The sequence below is a fragment of the Myotis nattereri genome, assembly GCF_964212035.1.
Source record: "Myotis nattereri genome assembly, chromosome: 12".
Taxonomy (NCBI): Eukaryota; Metazoa; Chordata; class Mammalia; order Chiroptera; family Vespertilionidae; genus Myotis; species Myotis nattereri.
Genome location: NC_138087.1, coordinates 38,613,187 through 38,627,282, shown reverse-complemented (window position 1 = coordinate 38,627,282; position 14,096 = coordinate 38,613,187). Strand labels below are relative to the sequence as shown.

Here is a 14,096-nt window from a genome sequence, read left to right as displayed (position 1 = left end):
CCACCATGCAATTCCCCACTTCCCCGGGCCTCCTTCCCTCACCACCCACATCCGTCGCCACCCACCCCCGGTTCCCTGGCCCCAATTGGGCAATCAGGGCCTGCTGGCCGGGGGAGAGACCAGGAGGTTGGCCAGCAAGACCCACCCCGATCTGGGGGGTAGGGGGAGCAATCAGGGGTGTGTCCAGCTGGGGGTAGGGCCCAGGGAGGTTTGGGGGTTCAATCGGGGCCCTGATTGGGCCAGTTGGCTGCCGCCGTGCATTCCGGTCATTCCAGTTTTTCCGGTCGCTTGGCTTTTATAAATATAGATGAGAATCACCTGGAGGTTGCTAGGCCCTGCCCTTAGAGATTCTGAATCAGTAGATCTGTGATGGGGTTCAAGAATTTGCTCTTTTTGGCCCTAACTGGTTTGGCTCAGTGGGTAGAGCATCAACCTGCAGACTGAAGGGTCCCAGATTCGATTCTAGTCCAGGGCACATGCCCTGGTTGCAAGCTTGATCCCCAGTAGGGGGTGTGCAGGAGGCAGCCAATCAATGATTCTCTCTCATCACTGATGTTTCTATCTCTCTCTCCCTCTTCCTTCCTCTCTGAAATCAATAAAAATATCTATATATACAGAAAACTCTAATATGTAAATAGACGGAATGGCAGAACAACCGGTCACTATGATGTGCGCTCACCACCAGGGGGCGCGTGTAGAACATGGCAGGCATCGGCAGCAGGCAGCAGAGCATGGAACATGGCGGGCATTGGCCTCAGTGGGATGGTGAAGCAGGTGAACGGGGGCGCCAGACCAAAATGGGGCACCAGTCACTGTCATCAGGGCGAGCCTCTGGTGGTTACTGAAAATTCTTTGCTCCCACACGCTGCAGTCCTGCCCAGCGCTCGCACCTGCTGCCAGCGCCTGCCCTGCTTGCACCTGTTGCCAGCACTGGAGCCATTGCTCACACTCGTTGCCAGTGCCCCACACTGGCCCCGATCGTTCGGCGCAGTCAGCAGGTGGGAGCAGCGGCTGCCGGACCTGATTGCCCCTCAAGGCTTCTCCACCTCCCCCTGCTCCTGAGGGGCGATTGGGGGCGATTGGGGCCGGCAATCACCTCTCGCACCAGCTGCTGCTGATGGCTTCACTCACACCAGCTGCTGGTGCCAACCCCAATCACTCAGCGCTGGCAGCAGGTGCAAGCAGAGCTGGCATCATCAGTACATGGGAGGGGCAACAGTGGGAGCGGGGCTGCCAGCAGACAGGGGACCAGGGGCTGCAGCGGGAGGAGCTGGGCAGGGGCGCGGAGGATGGGCCAAAACCTACCCCTGTGCCCACTGCAGCCTCGCGGCCCACAGTTCCTTTCAAGGTGTACGAATTCGTGCACTGGGCCCCTCGTATTAAATTAAAAAAAGAATCTGCTCCTTTCACAAACTCCTAACTGAGGCCAATACTATCATTCAACCATAGTGAGTAGCTTGGCAGAGAAATCCTAGGAATGAAATTTACCTACTTGAATTTCAATGTACTGAAACATAGGATGATTTTATTTTAAACTTCATATTTTCTTAGGTATTCTTTAATTTTTAAAAATAGTGAATGTTTAATTTTTACCCAAACAATAAAAATCATTATTCTAAAAAAATGTTAGAAGAAACATTAACCCATTTGTATCTATAATTTGTACAAAAGTTTTATCTGAGATCTTTAACTTTTCTTTCCTCCTCTGAAAAGCCGAACAATGTTTTATTAAACTCACCTACTCTCAAAGGAAAGTTACAAGAGGCCCTAGCTGGTTTGGTTCAGTGGATAGAGCATCAGCCTATGGACTGAAGGTCCTGAGTTCAATTCCAGTCAAGGGCACATGCCCATGTTACGGGTTCAATCCCCAGTAGGGGGCATGCAGGAGGCAGCCAATCAATGATTCTCTCTCATCATTGATGTTTCTGTCTCTGGCTCCCTTCCTCTTCCTCTCTGAAATCAATAAAAATATTTTTTAAAAACATGTTTTTAAAAGTATATTTTAAAAATAAAAGAATGTCATATAGACCTCGTTTTCAAAAAAACAAAAAGTTACAAGTTTTTCTAGTGTTACAATGAAAGATACTGATATTTGCTATTTTAAAAAGAGGCATATATTTTTCTATCTTTCTAGATTTAAGTAAATTTAATATTTAACACTAATGTAATAATTCAAGTTGTATAATTGGTCAAACCTATTGGAAATGTCTGAAATGTATAAATAACCCAGGCCTTCCATAAGGACCAAAACAGCCCATTCAATACTAGTTTGAAAATATGAGGGCAATGTTATTATGTAATACTTCTAAGTATAATACCATTTATTACATTTGAACCTTCAGTATACTACAATGTTTCTTTTAAATAATTATGGCCCTTTTAATAAATTATCCCAAAACCTTACTTTAATATAGTTTTATGGTCCAATGCCATAGATCCAGATCAAAAAGAAATAATGGTATGGATCAGACTTTCAAAACAAAATGGTATGAGTTGGACTTGGAAAAGGTTCTGCAAAGTAGGAATAAAAATGTTACCTAAAAGTTATTTGGGAACCCTGGCCGGCGTGGCTCAGTTGATTGGAGCATCATCTTATACACTGAAAGATTGCCGGTTAGATTCCCGGGCAGGGCACATACCTAGGTTGCTGGTTCGATCCTAGGTCAGGTGCGTATGGGAGGCAACAAACCAATATTTCTCTCTCACATTGATGTTTCTCTCTCTCTAAAAAAATAAAACATATATATTTTTAAAAAGGTATTTGGGTAAGAAGGAAATAAACCCATTGACAGAAACAGGTAGACTTTGTGTAGCTTTCAATAGGGAAGTTTATATATAATTCCATTCAAAGGTAAAACTTTCATGAATAACCAGTCTATACTAGGAGAAAGGCTTGGTTTAACTCTACACCTTATAATAGTATTAGAGGCCCGATGCATGAAATTCGTGTAAGAGTAGGCCTTCCTTCCCCCGCTGCCAGCACTGGCTTCCCTCTGGCAACCAGGACACAGGCTGGCTTCCCTCTGGCCGCCTGCCGGCACCCAGGACCCAAGCTTCCCTCTGGCCCTGGCTTTGTCTGGAAGGATGTCTGGAATGATGTTCAGTCTAATTAGCATACTTTTATTATTATGGATTTACCCCCAAAATTATTTTAAGTTTAGTAGCAGAAAAACAAAATGCTAACAATAATTTACAGGAATAAGTATTGTAAAAATTAGAATCCAAAAGCTCTTGAGTAGCTATAAATGACCCTCTAAGAAAACTGGATTGGAAATAATCAGAAATACTAGTAAGATCTTGGGAGGGTATAACTAATCAAATATAAACTTAAAAGTAAAATGATTCAATTTTTCCTAAATGTCCATATTTTTAACAATTTTTGTTTCTACTAAAAACCCTGAAACAATCAATAAAACTTCAAATTCTATTTTCAGATTAAAAATACTAAGTACTTTGATTGTGATTCATCTTCTAAAGAACATGACAACACATATTTTTCCTCTCTTAACCAAAGAAATGCTTTTAAATCTAGAATAAAGCTTTAAAACTCATTTTAGAGATTTCTCTAGTATATTTATTTTAAAATATTTAAGAACTATATTATGGTTATTAATAATACTGTTTCTTACCAGGATCTGCTAATCCCGTGGTCTCTAACAGTATGTAATCAAATTTCCCCTTCTTCTGCATCAAATTCTCAATAGCTCTAAGACCATTGTCCCTGGAGAATACCAAAATGTACTATTAGGTATTGGCCTAAATATTTTAAAGCAATCATTACAAAAATTAAAAATATATTCAGCAATCTGCGACAAAAATATATTTAGGCATGTGAAAATTTAAGCACTCCCAAACTTCTAACAAAATGTCCATCCAATATTTACCAGTGAAGGGAAAAAAGAGATGCATATACACTGATAAATAAAAAAAAAATCAAATACATGATAAGTTAATACTTAATTTTACTAAAATTAAAAGCAGAGGAAATGTTTGCTATTCCTGACTATAAAATAAGTCAGAATCTATTATTTTTATATCTTTTGAAAAAAGTCAACATCCAAAATAATAAAATTTATGAATTACAGTAGTTTAATATAACAGCTAAAAATACCATTTATCTCTGTTTTAGAGTACCAGGTTTTTTTCCTTATAACATAAAAAAGTACAAGAAAATAACAGATGCATTTTGGTTGCTTAAGAAAACCTATTATGACTTTAGCCTTGTTAATACATTTGACTCAAAGTCGAACACTTAAGATAGTAAATGATGTAGAAGAAATTAATTCACTAGAATATACAAACTCACAGTGCAGCTGTTAATTTTCCTAATTCGCTCAGCACATACTTGGGGCACTGCTATGTGTCCTTTTCTAAGATCTGTTGGCATATTAGTGAATAAAATAGACAGTCCTTGGAAAAAACTATAACTGGTGGAAAATAATGTGAGGATTTTCTCTCTTTTTAGTAGTCATTTTTGTTTTTAGAGGATGCAGTCTTGGAACAAAGACCAATGACTTATTAAACTCAGGCCATTTTTCACAGATAAAATGAGACTTTCATGCACCACAGAGATTAAATAAACCCTGACATCAAAAAAGCTTCAATAAAAGGACCAAAGTATTAGAGCATGTAGAAAAAGAAATAAGATAGCAAGAAACACTTTAAGTCTATTTTCTATTTGAAAATACAATGAAGCAGACTGTGTAAATTCAGTAAAATTACACAAGAAAATCAAAGCTGGAAATATAATCAGTTAACATTTAAAGTAAACCAACAAGCACACTGTAAACACATTCCTCACTTTACTGAACAGCACAGGCAACCATTTCTAAGTTCCAGCCATTCTTCGTAGAGCTCTCCACCTTGGCTCACAGCTAAGGATTTCTCCACTGCACTTCCTGAAATAATTAATAAAAAGTACTCTTTAGATTATGTTCACTAGCAAACCCAAAAAAATACCTATATATACAAAAGGCTAAGTGACCGACTGTCGGACTGACTAGCTGGTACATATGATGCGCACTGGCAATCCTATATAATAAGAAGCTAATATGCAAATTGACTGAATGGCAGAATGACTGGTCGCTATGATGCGCACTGACCACCAGGGGGGCAGACACTCAATGCAGGAGCTGCCCCCTGGTGGTCAGTGTGCTCCCACAGGGGGAGCTATGCTCAGCCAGAAGCCGGGCTCACAGTTGGCGAGCACAGTGGCATTGGCGGGAGCTTCTCCTGCCTCCACAGCAGCGCTAAGGATGTCCGCCTGCTGGCTTAGGCCCGCTCCCCCTGGGGGTTCCCAGACTGCGAGAGGGTACAAGCTGGGCTGAAGGACTCCCTGAGTGCACGAATTTTCGTGCACTGGGCCTCTAGTTGACTCGTGCAGTGCGATACATAAAAAGCTCTCGCTGGCAGCAATCTAGACAGAATAGGAATATTCCTACCTGAACCCGTTTTGGGACATGGTCAGTTATATATGTTGCTTTTGCTTGAGTTTGAAGAGCGTGTGATGTTAAAGTTAAAGTTGTAAATACTTCATCACAAGGGAAATTAGTCAGGTACTCTGAAAGTGTTTTTACTCTTAATGTGGTATACAGGAAGATATTAGAATAAGTTTAATCAATTTATTAGTCACTGTTTTTATCAATATTGTTTTTATATCATGTTTTTGTTGTTTTTATATATCTTTGTTATTATATCATGTTGCTATTTATTAATCAATTTATACATTATTTTCATATACATTTTACTAATTTTCTTTCATCTCTGACACTTCTATTATAGAGAAAGGGCGAATAGCGATATTAAAATATTTCTTCTAATTAATTTTCTTTAAATATGCACGAATCTGTGCACCAGGCCACTAGTATGTATGTATGTGTGTGTGTGTGTGTGTGTGTGTGTGTGTGTGTATATATATATATAGTTGATACTCAATAATGGAGAATTCAAAGCAAAAAATGCATTTTATAACTTTTATTCTATTCTACTCATGCAGCCTCATCTTTTTTTTTGTTTTGTTTTATTGCTTAAAGTATTACAAAGAGTATTATATATGTCTCCTTTTTTTTCTCCCCTTCAGCCTCCTTATCTTAATCTATACTAACTCCAGCTTATTTTAGCTTTCATTTCTTACAAAGGATTTAAGTCCCTAAGGAGACAAGTCCAAAATTAATGAATCATACCATGGCACTCTTTCTTGTTTGTGGTCAACTTTCTAGATAGTGTGTTTTAAATATTAGTTTTCATATGCCCTTCAACCTCTTAAGGTCCTTATCTATATTTTTCTTTTCATTCTTCCTCTAAATTGTTTTTGTTTCTATTAGACAGTCTACTCAGTATTCCCAATGTGAGTAAAAACCTTGGTTCATTTGAGGAAGTTTGCTTAACCAGGGAATCAGTGTGCTCACTTAAATATTAAATTTAGTTTCCTAGCAATGCTTACTTGAGAAAAAATATATTTGAGATTTTTATACACATAAGAGTCATATAAGAACGCTTCTTAAAAGTCTTATTTTTCCCCAACAAAGAAATATACCAAAGCCAGGAAAGAGTTATAAATATCCAGTAACACAAACAGCCAAAAAATTTTTTTTTCATTCATATATTTTTTGTTTATATTTCAGTTAGGAGCTGACAAAGAGCTTTGAAAGGGGTTGCCACAGAATTCAGGGTGTAAAGAACATCAATAAAATGTGAAGGAAAGTATTATGAATGCTGTAAAGAACAAATTGTGAAAATGACCCAGAAAGAATGAAGAAAAGTAGTAAGAAATAATGTTATCAATATTCAAAAGATCAGTTAATAAGAAGCCAGAATATAAGACTGTGATTAAAAATCTTGGAATTTTAATTTTGTCTGACAGGACTTTTCTCTTTAGTTTACTGGAACCAGAAGCCACAGATAACCGACAGGCCTCCCATCCTGTTCATAAAAACTAGCTCTTTTACTAATTTACTACAGAAAAAAAAATAGTATACCTTATGAAATATCCCACAGAAGTTACATTTTTTGGCTTAAACTGAGCCGTTATTAAAATTCACACTTAAGAAGAAAAACGTATAAAATAAAGAACTGTGTTTTATACTGCTGTATAGATATTTTTAAAACTACAGTTCAACATTAAAGACAAAAAATAGAATGTTTAATGCATGTATTTTCACTGGTAATTGAAGTCTTTTGAAGATGAAGACCATATGTTCAACATATTTTTTAAATCTTCAGTTTTAATTGCTTTGCAGATAAACATTCAACTAGGAAACCTTACAATAAATGAAGCATTTCTAAATTTTTCAAAAGTCGATAGTAAATAATATAATCAGTACAAAAGTATCTTTCTAGTTCCTGAAAGAACTTTCATATCATATATCATAGATTTTTACTTCTGGAGTAATTTATTTCATGTAAAAATTTAATTCCATTGATATGAATGTAAAAGTTATACAAAATAAAATTTTATAGAAACTATCTAATTTCAGTATTCAAAATCTGTCCAAAATGAAACCTGACAGAAATTAATCTCATTCCTCCAAAACTATCCACTTCAATGTATTCACATTATAATGCGTTGCATTTTCATTTTTAAATATGGAATATCAAGTCACAAGTGGAATGAACTATCTTATAAATTCTTGCAGCATAGCATTTGTTGAACTTGACTTACCTTCCCCAAATTCGTTTAAAATAACTGCAACTCTTTTACTGTGTTGCTCTGTCAAAATATAGTTCAGAAGTGTTGTCTTCCCAGCACCTATAAAAATACATTTTATAGATCTTATAAAATAACAAAATTTAAAGATACAAAAAGATAGAGTCACAATGGTTTTAAAAATATTATTTAATCAAATTTATTCCAGAGGAAGATTAAAGTACCCTGTGAAAAGTATTAAAATGTTTTGTTGACATAACATTTTATAAATACTGCTGTAAGTTGGATCACACAGCTTTCTTCAATCTCATTATGACAAAAATAATGCCTTCTACATAATTTATAATACAATTAATACAAGAGCTTTAAAATTTTCTATTAAATAAAAAAATATTGAAGTAATGGCTTCCAAAGAATAAAGTACTCATGTAGTTTATACATTACTTAAATCCTTTTGCATGATGATAATGTTTCTTAGCCAAGAATATATGATTTTATTCCCTAAAACTTACATATAAACACCTTTTATTTCAACATCCATCATTAACCAGACACCAATTCAAACTGACTATATGTCTAATTTTAGTATGCTTAAAGCAACCTATAAAAGTGATTTTATATATATGCATCACACACACAAAATAAAGACTGGATGTAGGAAATAACAAAAGACAGAATATTCAGTCTTTAGAAAGATAAACTCATAAAGCTACACTAACTTTATCCAGTAGGTGGCATATTAAACCTAATATATTCAGCTGAAGTAGAAGAAAAACATTTGTCTCATGAGCCATAGACAGCAAAGTTCATAGAGAGGGAAAAAAAAAATCCCAACTGCACAGTACTGTATTTTAATTGTATAAATATATCATTTATTTATCTATTTTTCTGTTGGTGGACATTCAGTTGTTTCCAGTGTTCTGTTATTACAAGCACTTGTACATATCTTCTGAAGTGGATTTACAAGAGTTCTAGGAACTTACTGAGTATTAGGGTATTAATATCTTCAACATTTCTAGGTCGTATTCCTTTAAAAACTGTTGAGGGATGGAAGGCTTGTGTTTAGAGTGCTCTATGTAGGAAGCTCAATGTCACTAAGTGTGAAGTATAGAATGGATCAATGATTCTCTCTCATCATTGCTGTTTCTCTCTCTCTCCCCCTCTCCCTTCCTCTCTGAAATCAATAAAAATATATTAAAAAGAAGAATATACAAGGGTTGAAGTTCCTGGTACCATTTAGAAGGTACCTTGAGGAGGCAGGGACATGAGGAAATTCTTAAAGCCAGTCCAAGTATAAGAAAGAGGCCCTGGACATGAGTACTGCACTAGGTAGTGGCAGTGAAAATGGAAAGGAAGGGGAGGTTGTAAGAGATCTTATAAAATCACTACGGCTTAATAATTAACTCTATTATGAAGCAAAAGACTTTAACATGTAGTTCATTCAAAAGCTACTATGGACCAGATTTTATGCTGGACCTTGGTGAAAAAAAGCACAAGACAGAGATAAACTGCCTCTACCTTCATGACACTTAAAGGCATTAACTGGGATAAGAAGGGCAATTCAGATCAATAAAGAGGCAAGTATGTCACAGGATGCTACATTTAATAGATGTATAAGATGTTATGGAGCACCTAAGACAGTGACGGCGAACCTATGACACGTGTGTCAGAGGTGACACATGAACTCATTTTTTTGGTTGATTTTTCTTTGTTAAACGGCACTTAAATATATAAAATAAATATCAAAAATATGTCTTTGTTTTACTATGGTTGCAAATATCAAAAAAAGTCTATATGTGACACGGCACCAGAGTTAAGTTAGGGTTTTTCAAAATGCTGACAAACGGAGCTCAAAAGGTTCACCATCACTGATCTAAGAGGACATCTAGCTAGAAGAATACGAGTAAGAAGACTATACAAGGGCCTAACTGGTGTGGCTCAGTGGTTGAGCATTGACCTATGAACCTGGAGGTCACTGTTCGATTCCTGGTCAGGGCACATGCTGGGTTGCAGGCTCGATTCCCAGTGTGGAGCAGGCAGGAGGCAGCTGATCAATGATTCTCTCTCATCATTGCTGTTTCTCTCTCTCTCCCCCTCTCCCTTCCTCTCTGAAATCAATAAAAATATATTTTTAAAAAAAAGAAGAATATACAAGGGTTAAAGTTCCTGGTACCATTTAGAAGTAGGTCAATGTTGGGTCACAGTTTTGCAGGCTGGAGAGCTTGTCAAGAGCCAGACCATACAGGACCTTGTAATTCACGTTAAGGAATTTGAACTGTAACCCAAATGGAAACTACAGAAGGGTGTGACACAATCAGATTGACGTTAATAAAGACCATTAATGCTAAAATACACGGAACATATTAAAAGGGCATCAGGACTCAAGACTAGTTAGGAAGCTTTTAGGCATTTGGGATCACAGGAGCAGGAGGATTTGAGGTGGATGATAACATGAAGTCTTGGATCTGGGTATGAAGCTCAAAGAACGGACAGAGGAGGGGAAATTTTTAAAGGAGAAACCAGAGAAGTAGGTGGAAATATTGGAAAACTATGCCCTAGATTCAACAACAGGTTGCTGGCATGAGCCTCACTCCTAAGTTTCAGACCATCATCTCCAACGCTCTGCTGACCTAGCAGTATGCAAAATGAAGAAGGCCAGAGGGGCAAGTCGAACTGTATTGTTTTGGACAAGGAATTTGTTCCATTTCACAGAAGAGCAATCTCTGAATAACAGTGGAAAAATACCAAAAATAAACTCCATTATAAAATTAGTCCTGAATAAAAACAGAAATAAACTTATAGTCGAAACAAAAAAAAGAAACACCAGTGATTTAATTCTTATTTTTATGTAAAAGGTCCTCAGGTGCACCAAGTTTGTGCTTGTCTCTAGTAGCATCTAGGAATGGTATTATTTCCCCAAATCATTTCACTTTTTTTACATTTCCCCACACTTTTAATAGGGTCACGTATTTATTCTAGCCCTTCTATTTAACTGTAAGGCTTTCAAATAATACTTCTCAAACTTTTCCAATTAAGTACCTCTAGTGTAATAAACTGTCCTTCAGGGAACTGTAGCATGTTTACAAACCTATGAATTCAAGTGTCCCAGTGCGTTCTTGAACGACCTCAGTTTAAAGCAGTGGTGCTCAACCTTCCTAATGCCGCGACCCTTTAATACAGTTCCTCATGTTGTGGTGACCCCCAACCATAAATGTATTTTCGTTGCTACTTCATAACTGTAATGTTGCTACTGTTATGAATCGTAATGTAAATATCTGATATGCAGGATGTATTTTCATTGTTACAAATTGAACAGAATTAAAGCATAGTGATTAATCACAAAAACAATATGTAATAATATATGTGTTTTCCAATGGTCTTAGGCGACCCCTGGGAAAGGATCGTTCGACCCCCAAAGGGGTCGCGACCCACAGGCTGAGAACCACTGGTTTAAAGACATACAGTCTGCTTCCGGTCAAGATAACAGCGTCGGTAAATGTGGCACTCACATCCTCCCACAGCCACATGGAAGTTACAACTGCACTACACAACAACCAGCAGTCAGAGCCTCCTGAAACGGCGCTGAATGGAAGTCCTAAAACTTCCCTAATATGGTGAAGGAAACAGACACACAAGTTCAGGAAGCCCAGAGAGTCCCAAACAAGACGCAAGGCCCACACCAAGGCACATCACAATTAAAAGGCAAAAGGTTAAAGACAAAGAGAGACTCTTAAGAGCAACAAGAAACAAGCGGTTACCTACAAAGGAGGCCCCACACGACTGCCGATTTCTCGTCAGGAACTCTGCAGGCCAGAAGGGATCGACAAGAAATATTTAAAGTGACGAAGAGCAAGAACCTCTAACAAAGATTACTCTACCGAGCAAAGCTATCGTTCAGAATCAAGGGACATACAATGAGCTTCCCGATCAAGAAAAAAGCCAAAGAAGTACATCACTGTCAACCCAATGTTACATGAAATGTTAAAGGGTCTTTTTTAAGAAGAAGGAAAAAAACAAACAATCTGAACAATAAAATGGCAATACACACATTATACCTATCAACAACTGAATCTAAAAAACAAACAAACAAAATTAACGAACAAACAGGGCAAAAACAGTCTCATAGATAGAGATGGGTGCTGGGAGGATGGGTGGAAAGGGTGAAGGGAGTTAGCAGTAGAGATCGGTGGTTACAGAATAGTCATGGGGACGTAACAGGGGCTACAGTCAGCCATATCCTGATAACCGGGTACGGTGTCAGCTGGGAGGATCACTTAGTAAGGTCTCTAATGTCTAATCACTGGGGTGCACACCTGAAACATAATATTGTGTGTCAGCTGTTAATTGAAAAAGAAAAATAAACGATTAAAAAGCAAAAAAAAAAGTCTTGGAGGGCAGAGCTTTTATTCTTACTCTTTCTCCTACAGTGCTTTGAAAACAGATCTCAAACAAAGGAAAAAATAAATGTTTGAGAGAGGTGGTCTGTCCAGGAATGGCGGGAACGGCTGAGGGGAAGGGGAACTGACTCGGCCCGCCCCTAGTGTGGAGCATTTTACTGGCAGGACATCCTTCAATGGCAACAGACTTACAAGGTACGTCTTTCCGCCCCCACTTTGCAGAGGAGAAACTCGACAGGTGACCGGTGTGGTTTGCATTTTCAAATGAGGTAGATAAGCTTCAGAAAGGTAACTGTTAAAGGTCACGGGCGTGGTTTGGGGGCGGGTCCGGGCTTCAGACTGCAAAACCAGAACTAGTTTCAAAATGCGAGGTTAATGTTGAGTCTCACACGGTAAGTGTGAATCGGGGAGCCAGAGGCCCAGCCCGTACCTCCAGAGGCATCTGCTGCTGGCCGGTGGCCGGAATGCCTAAAATCTGTGAGCCCCCCGAGTCCCAAGATACACGGGTTCTCTGACTGGGATGGTTAGTTACCTAAATACCCGGTGATAATTGTGACTGGGATCTTAGCGCCGGGGCCAGACTTTTCCTCCTGCTCGCTTTGCTTCGCCTCAATGGGGACCAATTCCGGACAGTCCTCCTCCGCCAGCTCCTCGTCCTCGTCCACAGCGCCGAAGGCCTGTGACATCTCGGCCGGCCGACAGCACTTACCCTCTCCCTCAGCTCTGGGAGCTGGGAGCAACCCGGCGAACGGCGGCTGCTCACGCCGGGCACGCCACGCCGGGCGCGGTGTTGACGTCATCACACCGCGACGCCAGGCTCCTCCGAGTCCCGCCCCTTTTACCTGGGCTCGAGCTGAGGACCGCCCAGCGCCTTAGACACGCCCCCAGGGTGTTCCCGGAAGCTGAGCGCGGCGGGCCGGGCTGTCAGGTTCGTAGAGGAGCCCAGCTCCGACCCGGTCCCCGCATGCGCCGCCGCCTGAGCTTCAATAGCTAATGGTTGACTGGGGCTGAGGCCAGGCTGGTCGGAACCGGGGGTGGGTAGCCTGACCTAAACAGCTCCCACAGGGACTTTACCAACTTGACATTAAATGATTTTCTTACTACAATTAAAAAAATTTTTTGATTCATAAGGAAAAAAATGGAAGGTTATAACAATACAATGTTAATTATAATATTTATATCTGACGAAATACCAGTGAAACCTTTTCCTTTATCATAATTACATATATTATATGTATATCCAAATTTTTACAACGTACACAAATTACTTTCATTTGTTGTTCTTTGTCACTATTTGTTTGAATCTTAGGTAACCTGAGTTCATTCTCTATATTCTTTGGTTCATGACACTCATCATTAATCCATGGATAGCCCTTCTTTGCATTGATATATACAGCGTGTCTCCCAAAAATGTATTCACATTTTAACAGCTGATAGCTCAATTTTGAGAATGAAATGTATTTTAATAAACACGGCCTCTATAATTATTCAAAGTGTGTGTGTACATTTTTGGGGACAACCTATATTTATAATGAACTCCTTTGCCCTCACCCCTAACCCAAGAACATTACCAATAAGTTACACTGACCTATATGCCCCTCTCCTATTCCAACCCTTGGCCTCTCCCTTAAGGTAGTAAACACAATCATGAATTGATTATGGGTGATTCATTATTCCCTCTTTTCTTCTTAGTTTTATCATGTATGTCAAATATATTTAGTTTTATCACATGTATTTATCATATGTATTTCGTTTTATAATATATATTTAAAATATGTATTTTGTGTTAAGACAAAATTAACATATTTTCTAAGTATATATATATATGTTGTTTAATTCTGTCTTTGCACTTTGTAAAACGAGTGTCATTCAAAATATAAACTCCTGGGGTTAGCTATATTTTTCAACTTCAACATTATATTATATTCTATAATATTATGTAACTATACAGCAATTTATTTTTATTTTTTGTTAACTTTGTAAGGTCTGTTAAATGGGTGGGTGGAAAGGAAAATGATGAGCAGCTATAAATTCAAAAGAAAAAGTCTCGGTTA

General features: G+C 38.4%; 1 protein-coding gene across 1 annotated transcript in view; it reads right to left on the bottom strand.

Annotated features, from left to right (window-relative positions):
- Positions 1–12,837, bottom strand: part of LOC308528164 (zinc-regulated GTPase metalloprotein activator 1C) — a 45,533-nt gene extending 32,696 nt beyond the window's left edge. The window contains exons 1-4 of the mRNA XM_081103704.1: positions 12,575–12,837; positions 7,661–7,747; positions 4,802–4,898; positions 3,630–3,721 (exon numbers count right to left, since the gene is read on the bottom strand). Coding sequence (XP_080959830.1) covers positions 3,630–3,721; positions 4,802–4,898; positions 7,661–7,747; positions 12,575–12,728 — 430 coding nt within the window. The 5' untranslated portion in view covers positions 12,729–12,837. The remainder of the gene's footprint in view (positions 1–3,629; positions 3,722–4,801; positions 4,899–7,660; positions 7,748–12,574) is intronic.
- Between the last annotated feature and the right edge of the window lie 1,259 nt (positions 12,838–14,096).